General features: G+C 35.9%; 1 protein-coding gene across 4 annotated transcripts in view; it reads right to left on the bottom strand.

The window, feature by feature from the left end:
- Lar (tyrosine-protein phosphatase Lar) overlaps positions 1 to 25,841 on the bottom strand; it is a 351,016-nt gene that overhangs the window by 66,517 nt on the left and 258,658 nt on the right. For 3 of the 4 annotated variants that reach the window (XM_074177677.1, XM_074177678.1, XM_074177679.1), the window contains 3 exons: positions 20,083 to 20,183; positions 12,427 to 12,619; positions 6,108 to 6,395 (listed from right to left, as the gene is read on the bottom strand). In XM_074177677.1, coding sequence (XP_074033778.1) covers positions 6,108 to 6,395; positions 12,427 to 12,619; positions 20,083 to 20,183 — 582 coding nt within the window. Of the gene's footprint in view, positions 1 to 6,107; positions 6,396 to 12,426; positions 12,620 to 20,082; positions 20,184 to 25,432; positions 25,606 to 25,841 lie in introns of those variants that run through there. The other variant, XM_074177681.1, reaches the window with a different exon arrangement.

Genomic DNA, 25,841 nt, shown 5'->3' with positions numbered 1-25,841 from the left:
TACTCGGCACACATTCCAAAACATGGTTAGTTTAAAAACTTACACACTTCTTTGACAGGTGACGGTTGTTCATTTAGAAAACTTGTAATTCATAAGAGTGAAACGATTTTTTATTGATATTTGGCACCTCAACCGCTTAGCATAAATAAACTAGTTGAAAGTTTTTTCGGGTTCTTCTGAAACGGGTGAAATATCATTGATTCTGAAAATATACAACTCGGAAAGAATATTTCGTAATCAGATTTAGTAACACATCTTTAATAGAACAGTAAAAATAATATAAACGTTGAACATCGGAAATCTGAAAAAGTAGGATTTAGAACAATAATCAGATCGTACTGATTTTTGAAGTTCTACTCCTTTTTGGCGCGTTAGGGAAAATAATGAGAGTGAATATTAACGATGCGCGCGCACGCCGTCACGAAAAACCGACACCCTAAAGTTGGGTTCTTCTTCTTCTTTAATTTATATGGCCGTTGTTTCTCAGTCGAGCACATTTGGCCAGACTCCTCCTGTCCATAGTGAACAGAAGCTTCGACAGAGGGCGCAGCTATCTTGCTCAAAGTTGGTTTCCATAAATCAGCAGTAGTTTTCATTAAATCCTACTTACTTCAACGCGAACAGTTTGTATTTTATAACGGCTATGATTCCTTTTATTACAATTCTTCATCTGGAATACCTCAGGGGTCGATTCTCGGACCACTTCTGTTCTTATTATTTATTAATGACCTCAGTAATTATGTCGATTGTAATAAGTTATTTTTTGCAAATGATTTGAAAACATATTTACCTGTCGAAACTATCAAAGACTGTAATACATTGCAATGACAGTTAGAAAATAAACAGACTTGGTGTAAAGTTATGGTCTCCATTCTACAATTGCTAATACATCAATTGAAAAAGTTTAACATCGTTTCCTAAAGTTTATTTACTTCAAATCTTATGGTATCTACCCTGATAGAGGTATTCCATATGAATCTCTTACCATAACATTCAATATTGAAAGTCTTGAATTACGCAGAAAACTTGCTGGAATAATTTTTCTGTATGAAATACTGCACAACAATGAGGATGCTATGGAGGTGTTATCTTTCATAAATTTGTGTGCCTCATTTTAGAACTAGAATTACAAAAACTTTTTACAGACGACTAGCCAGAACCAATTTGTATCTTAAGTCACCTGTCTTTAGCATTTGCAATAATCTCAATTTAATATCAAATTTGTATGATATCAATTTTGATTCCCTAGAATATATTGTTGACCCTGCATCTCAGTATTTCATGGACAATTTTTATTTTTCTGGTATATTTTTTTTTATTTTATTTTATTTTATTATATTATAATTTGAATTGAAGGGGTTATATTTTTAGGAGTGATTAATTTTTGGGAAAGAAAGTTTTTGGCTTTCTACTACTCCATCTTGATACAAAAAAAAGGATGAGGGAATCTTCCAAAGAAAAGAAGGAAGTAATCTCATTCGAAACAAATACTTCTATATGAACACTTTTTTTTTTTTGGAGTAGTAGAAAGCCAAAAACTTAGGAAGAGGAATGAAATACTCTGAAAGAATTCCGATTTTCAATTATGGAATATCATTGACTTTAGATCGATGATGGCCACGCTTTTTTTTTTTTTTATTGAGTAGTAGACAGCCAAAAACTTTCTCTCCCAAAAAAATATATTATAATATTCATTAATTTTTTCAAATTGTAACTTTGTAATTATAAGGATTGATATTACTTTTTTTCAACATACTTAGCTAACCCTGTAACTGGTTTTAACTGTTGAGTAATAAAGGCTATTATTATTGTTATTATTATTATTATTCAAAGCAACGCTGCCATCCTAAGTTTTCAACGATTATTCGAATTTTCTTTAATTACTATTAACCGCAGTATCAAACTTGTGAATCCCCCAGTTTCGGACTTCAGCCCACCTGACCTTAGTAGAGCAAAGGTCAGTTGTCTAAACAAATGAACTTTAAATGTTCAAGCCCGTCTCGAATATACCTACACAGTAGGTTGAATGGACTGACGCCTATCAGAAAACAACTACTCCCCTGGCTAATACCACGAAGGGCGTTGGATTATATTCGACAGGCGTCAGCGCAGGAATCTTCACAAAAAATTTCCTGCATATGCAATGGGGAATGTTCCTCAATTTGGGTTATTACAGCAAATGCAAGTTTGAACAAAATAAAGTTGAGTTTATTTCACGAGTTTAAATTTTTAAAGGGTTATGTTTCTAATTCACATATTGGCAACATCACCTATATCATGATGAAATAATTTATACGTACCTAGATATTCTACTTTGAAAAAGGAAAATTTTCTTTATAAATCAACAATTAAGGCAAAATATAAATTATAGTTCAATAACACCTCCACAAGCCACATAAACAACAGTTGTTTTGTTATTTATTTATATAGAGGAAGATAGGTTAGGTGCACAACATGTCATATGTCACAGAATGTCTTGGAACTTGCAACATAAGTAAACAGAACAGGCAGACTGGCAGTAAACAGTAATAAGAAAGTTTTTTTCCTTATTCAGAAGAATCGGGCACATTTCGAATATGCAGTTGGTTAGTACCTTGTTCACTAGATGGAGTGACATTTTGTTGTTCGCTCCAACTTAGGAAGAGGAATGAAATACTCTGAAAGAATTCCTATTTTCAATTATGGAATATCATTGACTTTAGATCGATCATGGCCACTTCTTTGTGAGTGTTCCTTCTTTTGTGATTGAAATTTTCAGACGTTCGTCTGAATATTTGATTTTTTTCCTTCCCTTTATACGATTCAATTCTGGAATAGGTAATTTTCAGTGAGGAATGCATTCGCAATGAGTAACTAAAATGTTACATCAAATCAGAACACATCTCTGTTTTTGGGTTACGTGGAAGAATATTTTTGAGGGTGTTCAACACTTTACAAAAATAAACTTCGCCCTTTATTTTCATTGATATTTAGGATAGTTATCAGTATTTTTGATATATTTTTTTTGTATATATTCATTTGAAAGTAATGAAGACGATTATTATTATTATTATCTTGCACTGATGAGTGGCTAATGAGCCCGAAACCATTATGCAAGTGTGCCCATTCCAAAATTGAAGGTCAACTCATTCAGTTGTATTGCCAATTGCATATGCAGGACATTTTCTGTGAAGATTCCTGCACTGACGCCTGTTGGATATAATCCAACGCCCTTCGTGGTATTAGCCAGGGGAGTAGTTGTTTTCTGATAGGCGTCAGTCCATTCAACCTACTGTGTTCATTACTTTAGATTTGTTTATTGCCAGTCTTTAAGCATAACCCACTGACTAATAAGAAATAAATATAGTTTAAAAAAACTAAAAAACACGCTTTTGAAGAACATCGAACTAAAAAGTTGAAAATATTTTTTTTTAATAAGCTTAAAACAATAACGAACGAAAAATACTAGTATTATTTTTAAAAAAGCGACGGGCGCTTGATATATCTACAAAAATATGGCCTGAGAAAACTATTTAAAAAAATTATTCTGATTCAGGGTATTTCATAGACCCTACCCACTCTTTAAGGAGATCACTCGCAAATTGTGCCTCAGGGGTCAACTAAAAAAATTGAAATTTGGGATGATACTTTATTTTCAAGTGAAGTTGACAGATGAAACTTTCAAGTTGGCGACTGGGCTATTAATGATGAGAGGCATCACTAAAATCGTCGAAGCGAATCCTAATCAATTCGATATGGATATTGTATTCCAACAAGATGGAGCACCACCACATTACTCCAGATTATTTGGATATTACTTTTCCCCGTCGTTGGGTTGGTTGTCGAGATCCTACAGAATGGCCTGCTTGCTCGCCAGATTTGACACCTTTGGACTTTTTTATGGGACTATTTGGAGCAAAAGGTGTACGAAACTGAACCTGCTTCAATATTGGATATGCTGCAGAGAATAATGAATATTTGTGGAGATATTGACGTTACCGTGTTCGAAAATGTTATGCGTGAAATATCGGATAGGCTGTTCATATGTCAAGAAGTTCAAGGCAACCATTTCGAGCATCTTCTGAACTGACCTCAAGCTCATTACTTCATATTATGTAGGTAAATGTCAATGTTAATGAATTGAAGAGGTTTTTGTATTGAAGTGTATAATTTTTAAAATTCTTGCAAAGCGCTTTCGACTTTCGTCATCATCAGTGCTCACCTGAAAGTAAGTGATCTAGTTGAAATGGGAATTTAGTGATAATTGAAGTTGTAAAATTTTGTAGGGTTAAGGTTGTTAAGGTTAAAGTTCAGTCAATGTTTTTTTTTTTTTTTTTTTTTTTTTTTTTAATTAAAAGTTCCGCCATTTTGTAGTAGTTGAAGATATTGACATTATATTCTAGGGTTGTGAAGCATTTGTCAGGAGCGTCAAAATGATGTGTCACAAGACCCCCCTTTCCATTTAATTTTTTTCCCAGATGGCGCCCAGTCGCCATCTTGAAAGTTTAATCCGTCAATTTCACCTCAAAATAAAGTATTCTCAATTTCATTATCCCACATTTCAATTTTTTGAGTTGACCCATTCAAAAAATAAAAGGGGTGGGGACATTAAAGAAATGCACTGTATGGGGGGGGGGCGTCCATAAATTACGTGAGGTGTTTAAGGGGGGGAGGGGGTCGAGTCAAATCTCATCTAACCTTACTTTGGAGAGAGGGGGGTCCCGGCGAATATCACGCAATTTTTTTTCTGATTGAAACAAAAAAAATTATACTAATTTGGTCCATTTAATCCAGATTGTACATGCTTGAGATTGGCTAGATCAGAACGAAGTTGAAGGAGCAGATGATTTTACTGAAAATCATATGGACATGTTGGTTCCAATAGTCTCCTTTGAGACCGCGCATGATTCTCCATCGACTGAATAAGAGTAGATATTCTTTTTTTAACCACAGTAGTTACGATTTGAATTGAAGGGGTAATATTTTTTAGGAGTGATTAATTTTTGGGAAAGAAAGTTTTTGGCTTTCTACTACTCCATCTTGAAAAAAAAAAAACCGGATGAGCGAGTTTTCCAAAGAAAGGAAGGAAGTAACTCCATACATGGATGTGTAGATCATGCAAAGAAGTAACTTTCAGACACAAACTGGAAGAAAGTCCTCCTGAAACAGCTACTTTCATATAAACATTGAATTATACGAAAGAAAAAATTCTTTCGAAACAAATACTTCTATATGAACACTGAATTATACAGAAGATACTTTTCTCTACTCAGTTTGTATATCATTCACATGAGTTCTACTTTAAATGAATGGTAACAAATTGCACTTACATGGAACACTGTCATCCTCACTGGTATACACCGATATATTACGATTCAAGTATTCTATTCTTAAATATTTATTACACTTATAATTAAATTCTCAGCAATATTGATTACTAGCACTACTACAAATAAAAGCACGAAGCAATTTTTTTTTTTTTACAATAACCATCCAACGTGTTTACGTAAGAAACCCAAATTTTGAAAAATCTCACGTGAGATTGGGGAGGGGGTTGAGAAAAATCTCACGACATCTCACCAGGGGGGGAGAGAGGGACAGAAAATTAAAAAAACACCTCACATAATTTATGGACGCCCCCATATGAATAGCGCAGATTAAATTTTGTTTTCATGATTATTAACGAAATATTCACACACGAGCACTGCATGCATAACATTTAGGTTAAGTTGTTAAACAGTGCAGGCTGAACTCCAGTCTTTCATCGTCTATTGCTTTTTTTCACATAATTTTGTCTTTGTTCTTGTACGTGTATTATCGAATAATACAGTCCACTTATCGTTTTCATTACGAGAGACGTCTTAGGCATAACTACGTTTCATGTATCAAATTTTATGAAAACATGGCTTCTCACAATTATTTATGAATAGACAGTTTTCACAGCCAAAACCCTCAATGATATTTCACAAGCACTCAGTAGAACCCTTGCTCAAAAATTTATTTCTAGACATCGTCGCAATATTTTCCATTGTTTCACATGATCCACTAGACCCTACCTACATGTTAGTATAAAACGTGTATGTGATATATCTCACAGATACCGCCAATCGAGACCTGATGAGTCTTACCATATTGCTTGGTCCTGACCGGTATGGGGGGCGTCGTGGCTCCTTCGCCTCTCTGCGACCTGGCGGCCAACCAGACGTAGTAAAGAGTGTTCGGGTAGAGACCCGTCAAGGTGTAGCTTTCAGATATTGGGATACGCCTGTGGTGCTTCTCCTTGGCGTAGGTGTCGTTCCAGTAAAGTTCGTAGCTCACTATGTTCTCACCCGAATGGGTGGGTTTGGTCCACTGTAGCGTTACTGAACTTTCGCCAATATCTGATGTTCGTAAGTTACTCGGTTGGCTAGGCACACCTGCAAATTGGAATAATGATTATCAAAATATTTATTCACATTGTAATATCCACCAAGATTGTAGTTCGCTTTTATTGCAAGGGCATCTTTAGCAAGATTTCTGTCCTTTTTATACCGGGTGTCAACGAATCTATTAGACAAGTCATAACTTCTAGACTATTAGGTGTATCAAAACGAGATTTGGTACAGATAAATGGTATGTGGAGAGGAGAGTTTTCACTTTCCGGTCACTTCCGGTTTCAGCGGAAATGGCTTCGGTTCTGAATTTTTAAATGGAACACCCTGTATATTGTAACATTTTTGGATTTCTGAGACAATTCTGGATCAGAAACTGACATTTCCGGAAGTTTTTCAGCCTACTTGATTTTTTCAGAGTCACTTTTAAAATTGCATCTAGGTGGCCATGATCGGACGTAAACTAATCTATGGACCTCAGGTGATATCAGAAAATTGCAATAGCGGAGTTTTAGTGACTAGTGTGTTGAATATGAATGAGACAAGTTTACAAAATAACATTTTCGTGTCTAACTATTATTTTTCAAATGGCGACCATTTTTTGACAAGCACTTTCCGAAAAAAGGATTTTTTGACAAATCTAACGATACTAATTTATTTGCGATTGGATTACAAATAAGAACATAAATTAAATATTACTGAGGAAAATACTCGATACAAATTCATTTACTTTTGTCAAGGGTGCCATGGATAGGAATGATGCATAATATTTTGCGGTTATTTCCATCAAGTCCACTTTGGAGAACAAAACGCTCACCTAGGTTATGACAGTGACATAAGCTTTATGAGCAGAAAGTAGAAGTTTCTCTCGATTTTCGTTAATTTTAGTTTAATTTTTCGTCGAAATAATGTATACTCAAAGTGAAAAAGTGGATATGTTGTTATTGTTTGGAGAATGCCACAGAAATTCAAGGAAAGCTGCTGAGTTGTATGCTCAGAGATATCCCAATCGGCAACACCCATCTCATCAGTATTTTCCCTATGTTGAGAGTCGTTTTAGGCAAGAGGGAAATCGAGACGCAGAACAGAGGTTTGTCATAAATGAGGAGACTGAGATTAACGTTCTTGCTATGGTAGAAGTTGACAAAACGGTTTCTTTAAGAGAAATTAGTAGAGAAATGCAGATAAGTCACGAATCAGCAAGAAAAATACTGAAAAAGCACGGATATCGAGCATTTAAATATCAGTTACATCAACATTTGTATGCTGACGACGGCAATAGAAGAGTAGTATTTTGTGATTGGTTGCTTCAAAATCATAGAGTTAACCCAAATTTTATCAACTACATTCTATTTTCCGACGAATCACGGTTTACAAATAATGGCATGTTTAATAAGCAGAATTGTCGGTACTGGGCCCAACAAAATCAACATGCAATGAGAGAGGGCAATTTTCAAGAAAGGTTTGGCGTCAATGTCTGGGCTGGTATCGTTGGAAACAGAATAATTGGTCCAATATTGTTTCAAGGTCAGTTAACAGGGGTTAGATACTTGGGTTTTCTTCAAAATGAAATCGAGGATCATCTTAATGATATGCCTTTAGAAGTTTTACGGCAAATTTACTTCCAGCAAGATGGAGCACCACCCCATAATAGCAGAGACGTACTTGATTTTTTAATAGAGCATTTTAATAATAGAGTTATTGCAACCAACGGTCCAGTACGGTGGCCTGCCCGCTCACCGGATCTGACTGTGTTAGATTTCTTCATTTGGGGATATGTAAAAGAAAGGGTCTACTATGCAACAGCCCCAGCCACTCTCGAAATCTTAGAAGAAAGGATTCAACAGGCATTTAGAAGTATATCGCCTCAAATGTTACAAAACGTGTTGAGAGAAACAATTGAACGAGCTGAAATGTGTCTTGAACAAGGAGGGATGCACTTCGAAAATTTACTATAGTGGAATTTTCAAGAACTTAGGATATTGCAAAAAATCTAAGTGCATCGCTGAAATTATTAGTTGAATTTGTTAAATTTGTTGATCCAATCGCAAATAAATTAGTAACGTTAGATTCGTCAAAAAATCCTTTTTTCGGAAATTGCTTGTCAAAAAATGGTCGCCATTTGAAAAATAATAGTTAGACACGAAAATGTTATTTTGTAAACTTGTCTCATTCATATTCAACACACTAGTCACTAAAACTCCGCTATTGCAATTTTCTGATATCACCTGAGGTCCATAGATTAGTTTACGTCCGATCATGGCCACCTAGATGCAATTTTAAAAGTGACTCTGAAAAAATCAAGTAGGCTGAAAAACTTCCGGAAATGTCAGTTTCTGATCCAGAATTGTCTCAGAAATCCAAAAATGTTACAATATACAGGGTGTTCCATTTAAAAATTCAGAACCGGAGCCATTTCCGCTGAAACCGGAAGTGACCGGAAAGTGAAAAATATGTGAAAACATTCCTCTCCACATACCATTCAACTATACCAAATCTCATTTCAATTCTCCTAATAGTCTAGAAATTATGACTTGTCTAATAGATTCGTTGACACCCGGTAGATTTTTTCCTTCCTAATTTCGTAAGGTAAGCGATTATACAACTTTTTACTTTCATAAATTAAAGAATACTTTGTCTGACTTGTTTTTGGAACAGAAAGATGTATTTTATTTTTTGTTACTTGCCGGGCAGCGGCGGCTCGTCAGAGGAGGCAAGGGAGGCTTGGCCTCCCCATAAAATTTGAGGCTATTCATCGTAATACATTAAAAGAAATTGACAAATAATTATGATAATTTTTGTTCCTAAAAATGCTTGGGTATCATTACTTTACCAATAATTCTCAATATAAATACATAATGTGCCCGAAAAAACACTATCACTCACTACATAGTACGTACTACACTGTAACCTGCATCAACAAACCTCAAACGCACCGCCCACGAATGAATAACGAAGAAACCATCAACCCGAAATAATAAATGCCATACGTTGATACGTTGCAAGCGAGCCAAGCCTCCGGCCGCTTTAAAAAACACAAGCGCCGCGAGACCGATCCAGCCAGCGACATACGCCCCGATTTCTAATTTTAGTTGCAGAAATTATAGCGTTAGAGGAGGCTAGCCTCCAGTTGGTCTTCGTTAGTGTACGACTGCGTTTGTTTTTGATTTAATTATTCGGATGGGATGCCGTGACGGACCGGGACTGAAAAATATTTCGGTAAATCGTTTTAGTGTTTCTTGATAATATTTGTTATTTGTGTATAAAACAGGCAGTATTGTATTATAGCAGTGCTTTTTGGTAATATTTTTAATGAGTTTTTAAAGTGTTTGCTTTCAATTTCAAGATGTTTTCAGGTTTTCACTTTTAGGTAAGTTTTTTTTTCCATTTATTCTGGAGTTCCAACCATATTATGTTTTTTGTAAATCAGGCAAACAGTTTCCAGTATGAAAATACAAGTAACAGTGAGAATTTTCTCTCTCAAAAATAATGGTCTGCATGACTCACGCACTCCCACCTTGCATAAGTATCTAACCGCTCACTTTTGCAAAACAAACACTGAATGAAAAAGTTGTTTACTGCAAAATCCCCAAAAGGCAACTCCATATCCCAGGTGGGACTCAATCAGTGAATGATATACCATTTTTGTTGTGGATCAACTCGGGTCATTTGAAACTATTTGACCATTCAAGTATAAATTGTTAAAATTGCAGCTGAAGGTGAGTAGGTTTGTTTTTTTACTATTAAAGCACAAGTAGTTTGCGTCACATCATTCTTTCAAAACTTATAAATCACTAGAGATAGTTTCTTTCATATTAGAAGTATTTTTTCCATGCCAAAGGAGCGTGTTGTCATCCGCAAAGATCGTGAAAATTCCTTGAATTGGGAGAGTAACAAGATCATTTACATAAATGAGGAAAAGAACCGGGCCCAGTACTGATCCTTGTGGAACGCCCCGTAAAATATCCTTAGTGTGTGATAGTTTTTCGTTTGATCTTACCAACTATTTTCTATCACTTAAGTAAGACCTGAACCAGTCATTACACACTCCTCTCAAGCCATAGTAGTTCAACTTTTGCTAAAGAAGTTCATGAATTACACAATCAAAAGCTTTGGAGAAGTCGCAGGCTACTGCAGGTACGACCTCACCATTGTTGAGATGTGTGTAGATATGTTCAAGAAAGGAAAAGATTGCATCATTTGTGCCTTGTCTTCTGAAAGCCAAATTTACAGTTGGTTAATATATTGTATTTATAAAGAAAATCCCTTTTTTTCACCAAGTTTTCTATGATTTTTGAGAGTGCAGAATGCACAGTTGAAACAGTTTTAATCTTCCTCTTTGAAGATGATCACTTGGTGATCGAAACACGTGTCGAGATGTTAAAAATAACGATTTCAAAGAGGAAGATGATCACTTGGTGATCGAAACACGTGTCGAGGTGTTAAAAATAACGATTTCAAAGAGGAAGATTAAAACAGTTGAAACAGTTTTAATATTCCTCTTTGAAGATGATCACTTGGTGATCGAAACACGTGTCGAGGTGTTAAAAATAACGATTTCAAAGAGGACGATCAAAACAGTTGAAACAGTTTTAATCTTTCTCTTTGAAGATGATCACTTGGTGATCGAAACACGTGTCGAGGTGTTAAAAATAACGATTTCAAAGAGGAAGATCAAAACAGTTGAAACAGTTTTAATCTTCCTCTTTGAAGATGATCACTTGGTGATCGAAACACGTGTCGAGGTGTTAAAAATAACGATTTCAAAGAGGAAGATCAAAACAGTTGAAACAGTTTTAATCTTCCTCTTTGAAGATGATCACTTGGTGATCGAAACACGTGTCAAGGTGTTAAAAATAACGATTTCAAAGAGGAAGATCAAAACAGTTGAAACAGTTTTAATCTTCCTCTTTGAAGATGATCACTTGGTGATCGAAACACGTGTCGAGGTGTTAAAAATAACGATTTCAAAGAGGAAGATCAAAACAGTTGAAACAGTTTTAATCTTCCTCTTTGAAGATGATCACTTGGTGATCGAAACACGTGTCGAGGTGTTAAAAATAACGATTTCAAAGAGGACGATCAAAACAGTTGAAACAGTTTTAATCTTTCTCTTTGAAGATGATCACTTGGTGATCGAAACACGTGTCGAGGTGTTAAAAATAACGATTTCAAAGAGGAAGATCAAAACAGTTGAAACAGTTTTAATCTTCCTCTTTGAAGATGATCACTTGGTGATCGAAACACGTGTCGAGGTGTTAAAAATAACGATTTCAAAGAGGAAGATTAAAACAGTTGAAACAGTTTTAATCTTCCTCTTTGAAGATGATCACTTGGTGATCGAAACACGTGTCGAGGTGTTAAAAATAACGATTTCAAAGAGGAAGATCAAAACAGTTGAAACAGTTTTAATATTCCTCTTTGAAGATGATCACTTGGTGATCGAAACACGTGTCGAGGTGTTAAAAATAACGATTTCAAAGAGGAAGATCAAAACAGTTGAAACAGTTTTAATCTTCCTCTTTGAAGATGATCACTTGGTGATCGAAACACGTGTCGAGGTGTTAAAAATAACGATTTCAAAGAGGAAGATCAAAACAGTTGAAACAGTTTTAATATTCCTCTTTGAAGATGATCACTTGGTGATCGAAACACGTGTCGAGGTGTTAAAAATAACGATTTCAAAGAGGAAGATCAAAACAGTTGAAACAGTTTTAATCTTCCTCTTTGAAGATGATCACTTGGTGATCGAAACACGTGTCGGGGTGTTAAAAATAACGATTTGGTGTTGGGAAAAAACTCCAGTAATATTCATTACTACACCAAAGGTTCCAAACAGTGCATCATAAAAATTAAAATTACTATAAAAGCATGACACAGAATTTCTTAAGTCAGTATTTTGACGTCTGAAGATGCTATCTTATAGCGAAACACGTGTTGCAGTTTTGTAAATTTTCAAGTGAAAATCACACATTGAAGTGTATTTTTTAAATATGATATTATTTCAGATTTCAATATATTAAACATGGGGTTACTGCTAGATAATAAACACACAATCAAATGAATAAATACAAACCTTGTTGAGTTTTAACGTGAACCGGGGCACTCAAAGGGCCAGGGCCAACAGAGGTATAAGCCTGAACACGAATCGTGTAGATAGTGTGAGGTGTCAGCTCACTGATTGTTGTCAACTGATTGTTATCAACCACTTGGGATTCCCACTGAGCCATTGGTTGCTGAGCATTCGTAGTATAATACACTTTGTATCCCTGAAACCAAAAATAAAATTACCAAATCTTAGCAAGGTTATATAAAGTGTGCACCATATGGGAAACTTTTTTTTCGAGAAATTTCAATGAAGTTTAACTTCGGCACTTGTTTGTGCTTCAAATTTAACTTGAAATGATGCGGCCAACTGCGACCCACTGACGTTCAGTGTTTGTCAAATTCAACTTTTTTTTTTTTAATTGAAAAAGTGCATTTCTAGATCGAATTTAACAAAAAGTTACGTGAAAAAGTTGTGTCTACGGCAATTTTATATCCATATGCCAAATTTCATCATGGAGTTCAACTTTTCTGATGAATTTTTACTTATACGGACATTTTTAGAGAGAAATTAAAAATTTGCTATAAAAATTTTAACATGACTGGTGCAAAGTTTCAATCACTTGGCTATTTTCTTAAACAAACCTTTGATTTCGAAAAAGCAGAGGCAACTAAAAAAAAATGTAAATAATTTCGATAGAACTATTATTATTATTATAAATTTAAAACAACAATAAAATTATAGAAAACACAAATGGGTACAAAAAATTACTTATTGATCTAAATGAGGTTGTCAAACACTTATAGCCTACATTTCAGTACGTCGTCCTCCACGTTCAATACAAATTATGCTCCTTCTACTGACATCTGTAACTGCATTTTTAATGAATCGTGAATTTATATTTGCACAGCACTCGCGAATGGTATTTTCCAGATGTTGTATGTCAGTGAATGGTCTACTTCGGTACACTTTTTGTTTCAAGTAACCCCACAAGAAAAAGTCTAAAGGCGTCAAGTTGGGTGATCTGGGTGGCCAATAATGTTCCCAGTTACGTCCAATAACTTTGCCTCTGAACATTTGTTGGAGGGACTGTTTTACAGCAACCGTGTGATGTATTGGTGCGCCATCAAGCTGATACCATAGGTCGTATTTAATATTCAAAGGCATATTATCTAAAACTTCACTAACCTCATTAAAAATTAAAAAGGTTGAGATAACCGACGGATGATAAATTTTCCCTAACGAAAAATGGCCCAATTATTTGGTCGTTAAGTATCCCACACCATACATTAGTTTTAAAGGAATACTGATCACCACATTCAATTGTGAAATTGGGATTTTCTTGGGCCGACCATCGGCAATTTTGAGAACTTAACGTTCCATTTGAAGAGAGCGTTGCCTCATCTGTCCATAAAATTTTATAAGGAAACTTTACATTTTTTTCTCTCTTTCCTTGAAACCAGAATGAAAACCCAAAACGGACATCAAAATCTCGTTCTTTTAATGTGTTGATACATTTTGGCTTGTAAGGCCAAAATTTATTCTTTAATAAAAATCTTTTAACACTTCTCTCCTGTAATCGGTATTTTTTATAATATCGGTTATGCTCATTTGCCCGTTTTCAATAACTTTTAAACAAATGTTAAGTTGGGCCTCCTCATCATATTTACTTGGAGTGTGCTTTTTCTTAAATTGATTTGCTACGGATCCTGTTTCTCTGAATTTCGACATTATCCTTGACACAGTAGCATGTTGAACATTTTTTCCTGGATGCCGTTCATTAAAAATATTAGCTACTTGCCGGTATGGTGTATTCTCAGCACATATTAAAACTATTTCTATTCTTTCCTGAAGAGACAACATTATTGCAACAGTAACTGTTAAAAATTTGACAAGTAAATCAACAACTTGACACTACCATAGCATGCATTTTGTTTGTCAAGACCTACTTAAAAATTTTATTCAACGTGATTAAGCATCCTTACCGCCCTAGTTTGTGTTTATAAATAATATGTAAATACTGAGTATTGAAATTTTAATGTAATTTCAACTCTAGTAATTTTATTAATACTCATTGCAGTTTTTGAGTTGTGTCTGCTTTTTCAAAATTGAAGGTACTGACGTTTGTTTAAGAAAATAGACAAGTGATTGAAACTTTGCACCAGTCATGTTAAAATTTTTATAGCAAAATTTTAATTTCTCTCTAAAAATGTCCGTATAAGTAAAAATGTATCAGAAAAGTTAAACTCCATGATGAGTTTGTTATGTATACATGAATTTATGACAATTAACCGAACTTGTTTTTTAAAATAAAGGGGACATTTATTGAAAATAAGCAAAACGTTAACTTTATCCTAGTTGCATAAGATTTGTCATATGGAAATAAAATTGCCGTAGACACAACTTTTTCAAGTAACTTTTTGTTAAATTCGATCTAGAACTGCACTTCTTCAATTTTTTTCATAAAAAAAAAAGTTGAATTTGACAAACACTGAACGTCAGTGGGTCGCAGTTGGCCGCATCATTTTAAGTTGAATTTAAAGCACAAACAATTGCCGAAGTTGAACTTCTTTGAAACTTTTCGAAAAAAATGCACTAGAAATGCACTTTTCAATAAAAAAAAAAGTTGAATTTGACAAACACTGAACGTCAGTGGGTCGCAGTTGGCCGCATCATTTTAGGTTAAATTTAAAGCACAAACAATTGCCGAAGTTAAACTTCTTTGAAACTTTTCGAAAAAAATGCACTAGAAATGCACTTTTCAATAAAAAAAAAGTTGAATTTGACAAACACTGAACGTCAGTGGGTCGCAGTTGGCCGCATCATTTTAAGTTAAATTTAAAGCACAAACAATTGCCGAAGTTAAACTTCTTTGAAACTTTTCGAAAAAAATACACTAGAAATGCACTTTTTCAATAAAAAAAAAGTTGAATTTGACAAACACTGAACGTCAGTGGGTCGCAGTTGGCCGCATCATTTTAAGTTAAATTTAAAGCACAAACAAGTGCCGAAGTTAAACTTCATTGAAACTTTTCGAAAAAAATACACTAGAAATGCACTTTTTCAATAAAAAAAAAAAGTTGAATTTGACAAACACTGAACGTCAGTGGGTCGCAGTTGGCCGCATCATTTTAAGTTAAATTTAAAGCACAAACAATTGCCGAAGTTAGACTTCATTGAAACTTTTCGAAAAAAATGCACTAGAAATGCACTTTTTCAATAAAAAAAAAAGTTGAATTTGACAAACTCTGAACGTCAGTGGGTCGCAGTTGGCCGCATCATTTTAAGTTAAATTTAAAGCACAAACAAGTGCCGAAGTTAAACCTCATTGAAACTTTTCGAAAAAAATGCACTAGAAATGCACTAGAAATGCACTTTTTCAATAAAAAAAAAGTTAAATTTGACAAACACTGAACGTCAGTGGGTCGCAGTTGGCCGCATCATTTTAAGTTAAATTTAAAGCACAAACAATTGCCGAAGTTAAACTTCTTTGAAACTTTTCGAAAAAAATGCACTAGAAATGCACTTTTCAATAAAAAAAAAAGTTGAATTTGACAAACACTGAACGTCAGTGGGTCGCAGTTGGCCGCATCATTTTAAGTTAAATTTAAAGCACAAACAAGTGCCGAAGTTAAACTTCATTGCAACTTTTCGAAAAAAATGCACTAGAAATGCACTAGAAATGCACTTTTTCAATAAAAAAAAAGTTAAATTTGACAAACACTGAACGTCAGTGGGTCGCAGTTGGCCGCATCATTTTAAGTTAAATTTAAAGCACAAACAAGTGCCGAAGTTAAACCTCATTGAAACTTTTCGAAAAAAATGCACTAGAAATGCACTTTTTCAATAAAAAAAAAGTTAAATTTGACAAACACTGAACGTCAGTGGGTCGCAGTTGGCCGCATCATTTTAAGTTAAATTTAAAGCACAAACAATTGCCGAAGTTAAACTTCTTTGAAACTTTTCGAAAAAAATGCACTAGAAATGCACTTTTCAATAAAAAAAAAAGTTGAATTTGACAAACACTGAACGTCAGTGGGTCGCAGTTGGCCGCATCATTTTAAGTTAAATTTAAAGCACAAACAATTGCCGAAGTTAGACTTCATTGAAACTTTTCGAAAAAAATGCACTAGAAATGCACTTTTTCAATAAAAAAAAAAGTTGAATTTGACAAACTCTGAACGTCAGTGGGTCGCAGTTGGCCGCATCATTTTAAGTTAAATTTAAAGCACAAACAAGTGCCGAAGTTAAACCTCATTGAAACTTTTCGAAAAAAATGCACTAGAAATGCACTAGAAATGCACTTTTTCAATAAAAAAAAAGTTAAATTTGACAAACACTGAACGTCAGTGGGTCGCAGTTGGCCGCATCATTTTAAGTTAAATTTAAAGCACAAACAATTGCCGAAGTTAAACTTCTTTGAAACTTTTCGAAAAAAATGCACTAGAAATGCACTTTTCAATAAAAAAAAAAGTTGAATTTGACAAACACTGAACGTCAGTGGGTCGCAGTTGGCCGCATCATTTTAAGTTAAATTTAAAGCACAAACAAGTGCCGAAGTTAAACTTCATTGCAACTTTTCGAAAAAAATGCACTAGAAATGCACTAGAAATGCACTTTTTCAATAAAAAAAAAGTTAAATTTGACAAACACTGAACGTCAGTGGGTCGCAGTTGGCCGCATCATTTTAAGTTAAATTTAAAGCACAAACAAGTGCCGAAGTTAAACCTCATTGAAACTTTTCGAAAAAAATGCACTAGAAATGCACTAGAAATGCACTTTTTCAATAAAAAAAAAGTTAAATTTGACAAACACTGAACGTCAGTGGGTCGCAGTTGGCCGCATCATTTTAAGTTAAATTTAAAGCACAAACAATTGCCGAAGTTAAACTTCTTTGAAACTTTTCGAAAAAATGCACTACAAATGCACTTTTCAATAAAAAAAAAAGTTGAATTTGACAAACACTGAACGTCAGTGGGTCGCAGTTGGCCGCATCATTTTAAGTTAAATTTAAAGCACAAACAAGTGCCGAAGTTAAACTTCATTGCAACTTTTCGAAAAAAATACACTAGAAATGCACTTTTTCAATAAAAAAAAAAAGTTGAATTTGACAAACACTGAACGTCAGTGAGTCGCAGTTGGCCGCATCATTTTAAGTTAAATTTAAAGCACAAACAAGTGCCGAAGTTAAACTTCATTGAAACTTTTCGAAAAAAATGCACTAGAAATGCACTTTTTCAATAAAAAAAAAAAAAGTTGAATTTGACAAACACTGAACGTCAGTGGGTCGCAGTTGGCCGCATCATTTTAAGTTAAATTTAAAGCACAAACAAGTGCCGAAGTTAAACCTCATTGAAACTTTTCGAAAAAAATGCACTAGAAATGCACTAGAAATGCACTTTTTCAATAAAAAAAAAGTTAAATTTGACAAACACTGAACGTCAGTGGGTCGCAGTTGGCCGCATCATTTTAAGTTAAATTTAAAGCACAAACAATTGCCGAAGTTAAACTTCTTTGAAACTTTTCGAAAAAAATGCACTAGAAATGCACTTTTCAATAAAAAAAAAAGTTGAATTTGACAAACACTGAACGTCAGTGGGTCGCAGTTGGCCGCATCATTTTAAGTTAAATTTAAAGCACAAACAAGTGCCGAAGTTAAACTTCATTGCAACTTTTCGAAAAAAATACACTAGAAATGCACTTTTTCAATAAAAAAAAAAAAGTTGAATTTGACAAACACTGAACGTCAGTGAGTCGCAGTTGGCCGCATCATTTTAAGTTAAATTTAAAGCACAAACAAGTGCCGAAGTTAAACTTCATTGAAACTTTTCGAAAAAAATGCACTAGAAATGCACTTTTTCAATAAAAAAAAAAAAAGTTGAATTTGACAAACACTGAACGTCAGTGGGTCGCAGTTGGCCGCATCATTTTAAGTTAAATTTAAAGCACAAACAAGTGCCGAAGTTAAACCTCATTGAAACTTTTCGAAAAAAATGCACTAGAAATGCACTAGAAATGCACTTTTTCAATAAAAAAAAAGTTAAATTTGACAAACACTGAACGTCAGTGGGTCGCAGTTGGCCGCATCATTTTAAGTTAAATTTAAAGCACAAACAATTGCCGAAGTTAAACTTCTTTGAAACTTTTCGAAAAAAATGCACTAGAAATGCACTTTTCAATAAAAAAAAAAGTTGAATTTGACAAACACTGAACGTCAGTGGGTCGCAGTTGGCCGCATCATTTTAAGTTAAATTTAAAGCACAAACAAGTGCCGAAGTTAAACTTCATTGCAACTTTTCGAAAAAAATACACTAGAAATGCACTTTTTCAATAAAAAAAAAAAAGTTGAATTTGACAAACACTGAACGTCAGTGAGTCGCAGTTGGCCGCATCATTTTAAGTTAAATTTAAAGCACAAACAAGTGCCGAAGTTAAACTTCATTGAAACTTTTCGAAAAAAATGCACCAGAAATGCACTTTTTCAATAAAAAAAAAAAAGTTGAATTTGACAAACACTGAACGTCAGTGGGTCGCAGTTGGCCGCATCATTTTAAGTTAAATTTAAAGCACAAACAAGTGCCGAAGTTAAACCTCATTGAAACTTTTCGAAAAAAATGCACTAGAAATGCACTTTTTCAATAAAAAAAAAAGTTGAATTTGACAAACTCTGAACGTCAGTGGGTCGCAGTTGGCCGCGCCATTTTAAGTTGAATTTAAAGCACAAACAAGTGCCGAAGTTAAACTTCATTGAAACTTTTCGAAAAAAATGCACTAGAAATGCACTTTTTCTTAAAAAAAAAAAGTTGAATTTGACAAACACTGAACGTCAGTGGGTCGCAGTTGGCCGCATCATTTTAAGTTAAATTTAAAGCACAAACAAGTGCCGAAGTTAAACTTCTTTGAAACTTTTCGAAAAAAATGCACTAGAAATGTACTTTTTCAATAAAAAAAAAAGTTGAATTTGACAAACACTGAACGTCAGTGGGTCGCAGTTGGCCGCATCATTTTAAGTTAAATTTAAAGCACAAACAAGTGCCGAAGTTAAACTTCATTGAAACTTTTCGAAAAAAATGCACTAGAAATGCACTTTTTCAATAAAAAAAAAAGTTGAATTTGACAAACTCTGAACGTCCGTGGGTCGCAGTTGGCCGCATCATTTTAAGTTAAATTTAAAGCACAAACAATTGCCGAAGTTAAACTTCATTGAAACTTTTCGAAGAAAATGCACTAGAAATGCACTTTTTCAATAAAAAAAAAAAAGTTGAATTTGACAAACTCTGAACGTCAGTGGGTCGCAGTTGGCCGCATTATTTCAAGTTAAATTTAAAGCACAAACAATTGCCGAAGTTAAACTTCATTGAGAGTTTTCGAAAAAAAGTTTCCTATATGGTGCGCACTTTAATGGTGACACTGTATACATATCTTTTATATCCTCCATTTTAACATAGTTTGTGCCCATGCACCATTTTTATTTTTATTCAATTTGGTAGGTATTGCATCTTTTAAAGTATTTACCACTCAAGCTTTGTCTACAAGATTATGTCTTATGATAATAAAGTATATTATCATTATTATTATTAGAACATCTGTCAGGTCAATTGCCTCACTCTTATTCAATAATAACGATAACCATCACTTTAGTAAATACTAAACTTTCTGATATTTTTTTCAAAATGATATACTCACAGTTACTTGTCCGTTTGGAGTTTCCGGCTCGTCCCATTGTATAACCATAGTACTTGAACTCAAGGGTCTAACTTGAACATTTCTAGGAGCCGTTCCAGGTTCTGCAGAAAAATAATAAATGTTATCATTTCAGATACTCATCATGCATTCTGATAACATTCAATTACATTGAGGTACGCAAAAATGAGTTTCAAGTCAAATTAAGTTCATCCAAAATAGTCAGAATAACTTATTTGTTGAATATTGAAATATTCTTGGCTTTACAGAAAATAATTTAGTACTTATTCATTTCTACTATGAGTAAGAAACTAAAAAAGCGCTTATGGAGTAATCTCATGAGCACAGCAGTAAATATGAAGAAGAGCCCTCACTCTCAAGCACTTGTTGACTCATTCATCTTTAACTTTCTTAAATTATTAAAAATGAAGAACTTTGGCTGAACCACCCAACAATATTTTGTTGTTGATTACTTAGTAAATTTACTTTCAATATGTTAGTCTGCCTGACTTAGATTTTGTCAGTCAAAATTTCACATCTATACAAAACTAAATGTTCAACTTACTGGCACCTCCATAATATAAGTAGGCTGGAAATTAAATTGGGAGTTACTTCGATTATTCCTGCTTATATGGCAAATATTTGTGCAAGATATACATTCATGGAAAAAGAACAAAAAAAAAAAATTACTAAACATACCAAAAGAAAGAAAAAATAAGTAATCATCTCTGAAATTATTACACAATGGAATAAAGATTGCTTTACTTATTGTACAGTTTCAGCTGTTTAGCATGTTAGGTTTGTTGTTTAGAGGCATAAAGGTGTTTTGCGCGAGAACGACCTTCAACAAGGCAAACCGTACAAAACTACCATTAAGAGAGTCATAGTTACGACCGCACCGGGGGGCCTGGGGGGCCGGTTAGGCCCCCCAGACGCACCCTGGCGTTGGATGCGATCGGGTGTGGAGGGGTGGATTTTCGGGAAATCCTTGCGGGTACCGCCCCTCACCCCACACCAACAGGATTTCGCAGGGCTTCCTCCCGCTCACCGAACCCGGAGTTGCCTCCTTACATCTACTTAGTGTGGCTAACCAAGAGACAGGACCATCGGCAGCGTTCGACCGAACGTTCGTACAAGTTAACTAAGCTCTTCTTTCGCCAGAGAGTGCTCGCGTCGCACACCTGCCCCCGCCAACCATGCCAAATCAATTGAGAATATGGTCCCGGAAGTGGCCGGTCGGGGTCCTAAGCTCGGATACTAGTAGCTCCGTCCAACCGGGGTCCGACACCTCAAGCGTCTGCCTTGGTGCCCTCCAAGACTAGACTCGGATACTAGAGCCCGGAAGGACCGCCAGCCCCGACACCTCGAACGCTCGGATCCGTACAGAAGCAGGCGAGGATCACGGAACAGCATAAGCCGTCCAGTGCCTCAATATGGGGCTGCAATGCACCCATGAATGGATTACCGCAACCCTGTATCCCTTTACCCGCTAGCGGAGCCGCTGCCCCTAAGAGGCCAACGCCAGTTGGAGATGAGGCTCACTAGCCTCCAGCCGCGAGCGGGCACTCACCTCCTCCCTAGAACTCATCATGTTTCCAACGTTTGATGAGTAACCGTCGAGGACTCTCTCGAGCATCCTCTACCACACATCATATGTCGAAGATGTCGCGCCCATTACCCGTGTAGGTGCGGGATAGGGCGGTTCATCAACAACTTTTGGGTGTACGCCGTGTGGTCTGCACCGCATACCCTTACGTTACCCCGAGGGGCACTCATGTTAGGAAAGTTAGCTTTCCAGCGTTGGATGAGTAACCGCCGAGGGCTCTTGCGAGACACCTCTCCCACACATCTAGCTTGAAACCGGCCAACGCCTGTTACCCGCAGGTGCAGGATTGGGTGGTTGACCGATAACTTTACTGGGTGAGTGCCGTGTGGTCTGCACCGGGGGACTGTCAAACACCCATAGGAGAGAGACAGTGATCCCCCGCCACTCACCCCGTTTAGCATGTTAGGTTTGTTGTTTAGAGGCATAAAGGTGTTTTGCGCGAGAACGACCTTTAACAAGGCAAACCGTACACTACAAGGAGACTGGGGTATATATCAAACCAACCTCAGAGAGTTCAAAGAAGTGTGCAGACAAAAACAAAGAGAAGCCTGGAAAACCTACTGTGAGGCAGTCGAAGACTTCCCACTAGCTTCTCAAATGACCACCATAAGAGTATCGGCATCCTGACGAGGGATAATGGCGACAAAGCCGCCAACTTCCAAGAGAGTGCTGAGAGTCTTATGGAAACTCACTTCCCAGGTTCTGTCTTTCCTGGAACGACGAACTGGACGAAAGTTCCAATAACACCCTCACAATACGACTGGCAATCTGCTAGTGCAGTAATTGACGAGGACAAGATAACGTTTGTTTGAAGGTGATTGACAATTCCTCTGAGAGATGACTATTTATAGGTCGTTCGAGTACTTTCACTTATCCCCGCTTTCCATTTTCCGCTTCACTGGTTCCGTGGGAGATGACCGTTTTGGCGAGAGTTGGCCATTTTTCGCTTGATGATGGGTTTCTATATGTTGCGTATTTCTACGCTAGCTTGGCTGAATACGTTGTTGGACAACATGTATGCGGCTTCCTTGAATTTTCACCTAAACCAATGTTCCTCTCTGTGCAAGATATCGGCTTGGAACCACTCGATGTTGTGTTGATGGGTCCAAACATGGTCTGCTATTCCTGATTTGCTGGTTTCCCCTCGCTGTGTGTGCTCGGCAATACGAACATTCAATGGCCTGTTAGTTTCACCAATATAGGATTTTCCGCACTCACAGGGGATCCGGTAAATGCAACTCTTGGAATCGCAGTCCGCGTTTGTTGGCCTGGTTTTCGTGAGGCTGCTACGGATAGTGTTACCGGATCTGAAGCAGGTTCTGATGTTGTACTTGGAACCAATTTTTCTCATCCTCTCCGATAATCCTCTGATGTGCAAGCAATGGTTGTGACGGCTTCTCTTCCTTGCTAGGCTCCTGCTGTCTTCTAGCCAAAGTCTTTTCTACCATCGCCTTTGAAGTAGCCATTCCGTTGAAGATCATTTTTGATGATGTCTAGTTCCTTCTCTAGACCTTCCTTCGTATTACAAAGCCCAAAAGCACGGTCTAATAGAGTCTTAATGATTCCTCTTTTACTCGATTGATGGTGGTTGGATTCTTGGTTCAGATACTGTCCCGTATGAGTGGTATACAGATGTTTCCCACTTAGTGTCGGTCCTCTTCACCAAGGGACCGAGGACCGACTCTAAGTGGGAAACATCTGTATACCGAAAACCCACTCATACGGGACAGTATCTGAACCACGAATCCAACCACCATCAATCGACTAAAAGAGGAATCACCAAGACTCTATTAGACCGTGCTTTTGGACTCTGTAATACAAAGGAAGGTCTCGAGAAGGAACTAGACATCATCAAAAATGATCTTCAACGGAATGGCTACTCCAAAGCGATGGTAGAAAAGACTTTGGCTAGAAGACAGCAGGAGCCTCGCAAGGAAGAGAAGCCGTCACAACCAGTGCTTGCACTTCCCTACATAAGAGGATTATCGGAGAGGATAAGAAGAATTGGTTCCAAGTACAATATCAGAACCTGCTTCAGATCCGGTAACACTATCCGTAGCAGCCTCAAGAAAACCAGGCCACCAAACGCGGACTGCGATTCCAAGAATTGCACCTGTGAGTGCGGAAAATCCTATATTGGTGAAACTAAGAGGCCATTGAATGTTCGTATTGCCGAGCACAAGAAACACACACAGCGAGGGGAAACCAGCAAATCAGGAATAGCAGACCATGTTTGGACCCATCACAACAACATCGAGTAGTTCCAAGCCGAGATCTTGCACAGAGAGGAACATTGGTTTAGGAGAAAATTCAAGGAAACCGCATACATGTTGTCCAACAACGTATTCAGCCAAGCTAGCGTAGAGATACGCAACATATGGAAACCCATCATCAAGCGAAAAATGGCCAACTCTCGCAAAACGGTCATCTCCCACGGAATCAGTGAAGCGGAAAATGGAAAGCGGGGATAAGTGAAAGTACTCGAACGATCTATTAATAGTCGTCTCTCGGAGGAATCAGTCCAGTCATCACCCGAAGACGATTGTAGATACTAACAATCGAAACGTCGTGAACTAACGTGACTTGGAATCTCTACACTTTTTATTTTTATTTTCTTTTTTCATTTCTTTATTTTTATTTATTCAATTGTTCTATTTTAACTTGTATTTTATTTCACTATTATTTCATTTCAGGTTTATTTTGGTTAATATAATTGTTATTTTCAGCTATTCATTTTTGATTATTCTTTTTTAGTTGTTTCAGGGATTTCAAATCGTTTTATATAGTAGACAATGGAAGTCCGAACTAGTGAAATTCATCATGAAACATTGTCAATCACCTTCAAACAAACCAAGAAGGTAGTTATCGTAAGCTATTTTTTAGTTATAATTAGCTGATTTGCATAGCATTTTTTGAAATTCCTGTAGACTTTCATGTCTAGCGGATCTTTAGTGCTGTCACTTATTATTTTGATGCTCCTTAGTATGTTCCTAAGCTCTCTAAGCTTGTTGTTAAACCAGACTACTGGCTGTGCCTTGTTAAAAGCACCGGCTTTCTTGGGTGGGAGGGTAGTTTCTATGAGATTTTGAAAGGAAGTTATTATATAGGAAGCAAGGAATTCAGTATCGAAACAGTGTCCAAAAATGCCCCAGTTTAGTTGAGATAGTCTGTCTTTAAAGACAGTCAGTCCGGAATCTGTAATTTTCCTGTAGGTGTTTATTACTTCGTGCTTGAATTTGCTATCAATAACAATAAATTGACCAGTATAATCTGAGAGGCATGGTTCCAGTATGCCCGTAGTGAGTGGTGAGTAGACAGAAGAAAATTCATTAAATTCATTGTTAGGGAGAGAGAGAGAATATGGTTGCTTATCGTATTTTGTATTTCTTATTATTATTCGAGTTCCTATAAAGTTTTCAGTTTGTTATACTTCCCAGAGCTCTCGATAACCAACTAACATCTTTTCAAGCACTTCGATGGCTTTCCCATCAGGAATTGAATTGAATTGAATAAGTCATCACTGAGATATTACAGTTTGAAGTACACTCGCCAAACAGGGCCAAACTTTTAAAACTACCCACTAGCATGAAATTTCATTTGATTAATTTTCACAAAAATAATTTCAAATCTGGAAGTAACTAGAAATATACATCTTCCCCAGAGATGATTTATGGTTTAGAAATATGTCACAAGATAGTCGAATTGTAAATGAATAAATGAATAGAACTTTATATAATTGATACTTACGTTAAAGCATCAGTCCATGTGATTTAGTTTTGTGTTTCCGAGTTAGTGTAGAAAAAAGAAAAAATAATTAGTAAGAAAGATTACCCAAAACTCCTTTTGATGAATAATTTTAAAATACAATACAATATATTGGTGGAACAATGATTGATTATTAAAATTTTCTTTATAGTCTAATCAACAAGTTTAAAAACATGAAAATGAACTCTATTTTTTTCATGTTTTTGAACTTGTTTATTAGACTAAAATATGCAATTATGAAATGTAGACTTTAAAATGTTGCAGTTTTATGTTTTAGTATTTCTAATATAGAACTCCTTGATGGTTAGTTATGTTAGGTTAGATCCAAAGTGAGTGGGTCCATTCTACCCTCCACCGCAACCCGCAAGGGTTTATTGTGGCTCACACCTAT

The sequence above is a fragment of the Leptinotarsa decemlineata genome, unplaced genomic scaffold (genome assembly GCF_025532065.1).
Source record: "Leptinotarsa decemlineata unplaced genomic scaffold, Ldec_3_MD MMD2_tig00003192_RagTag_RagTag, whole genome shotgun sequence".
Taxonomy (NCBI): Eukaryota; Metazoa; Arthropoda; class Insecta; order Coleoptera; family Chrysomelidae; genus Leptinotarsa; species Leptinotarsa decemlineata.
The sequence above is the reverse complement of the archived record's forward strand: the minus strand, read 5'-3'. Positions and strand labels throughout refer to the sequence as shown.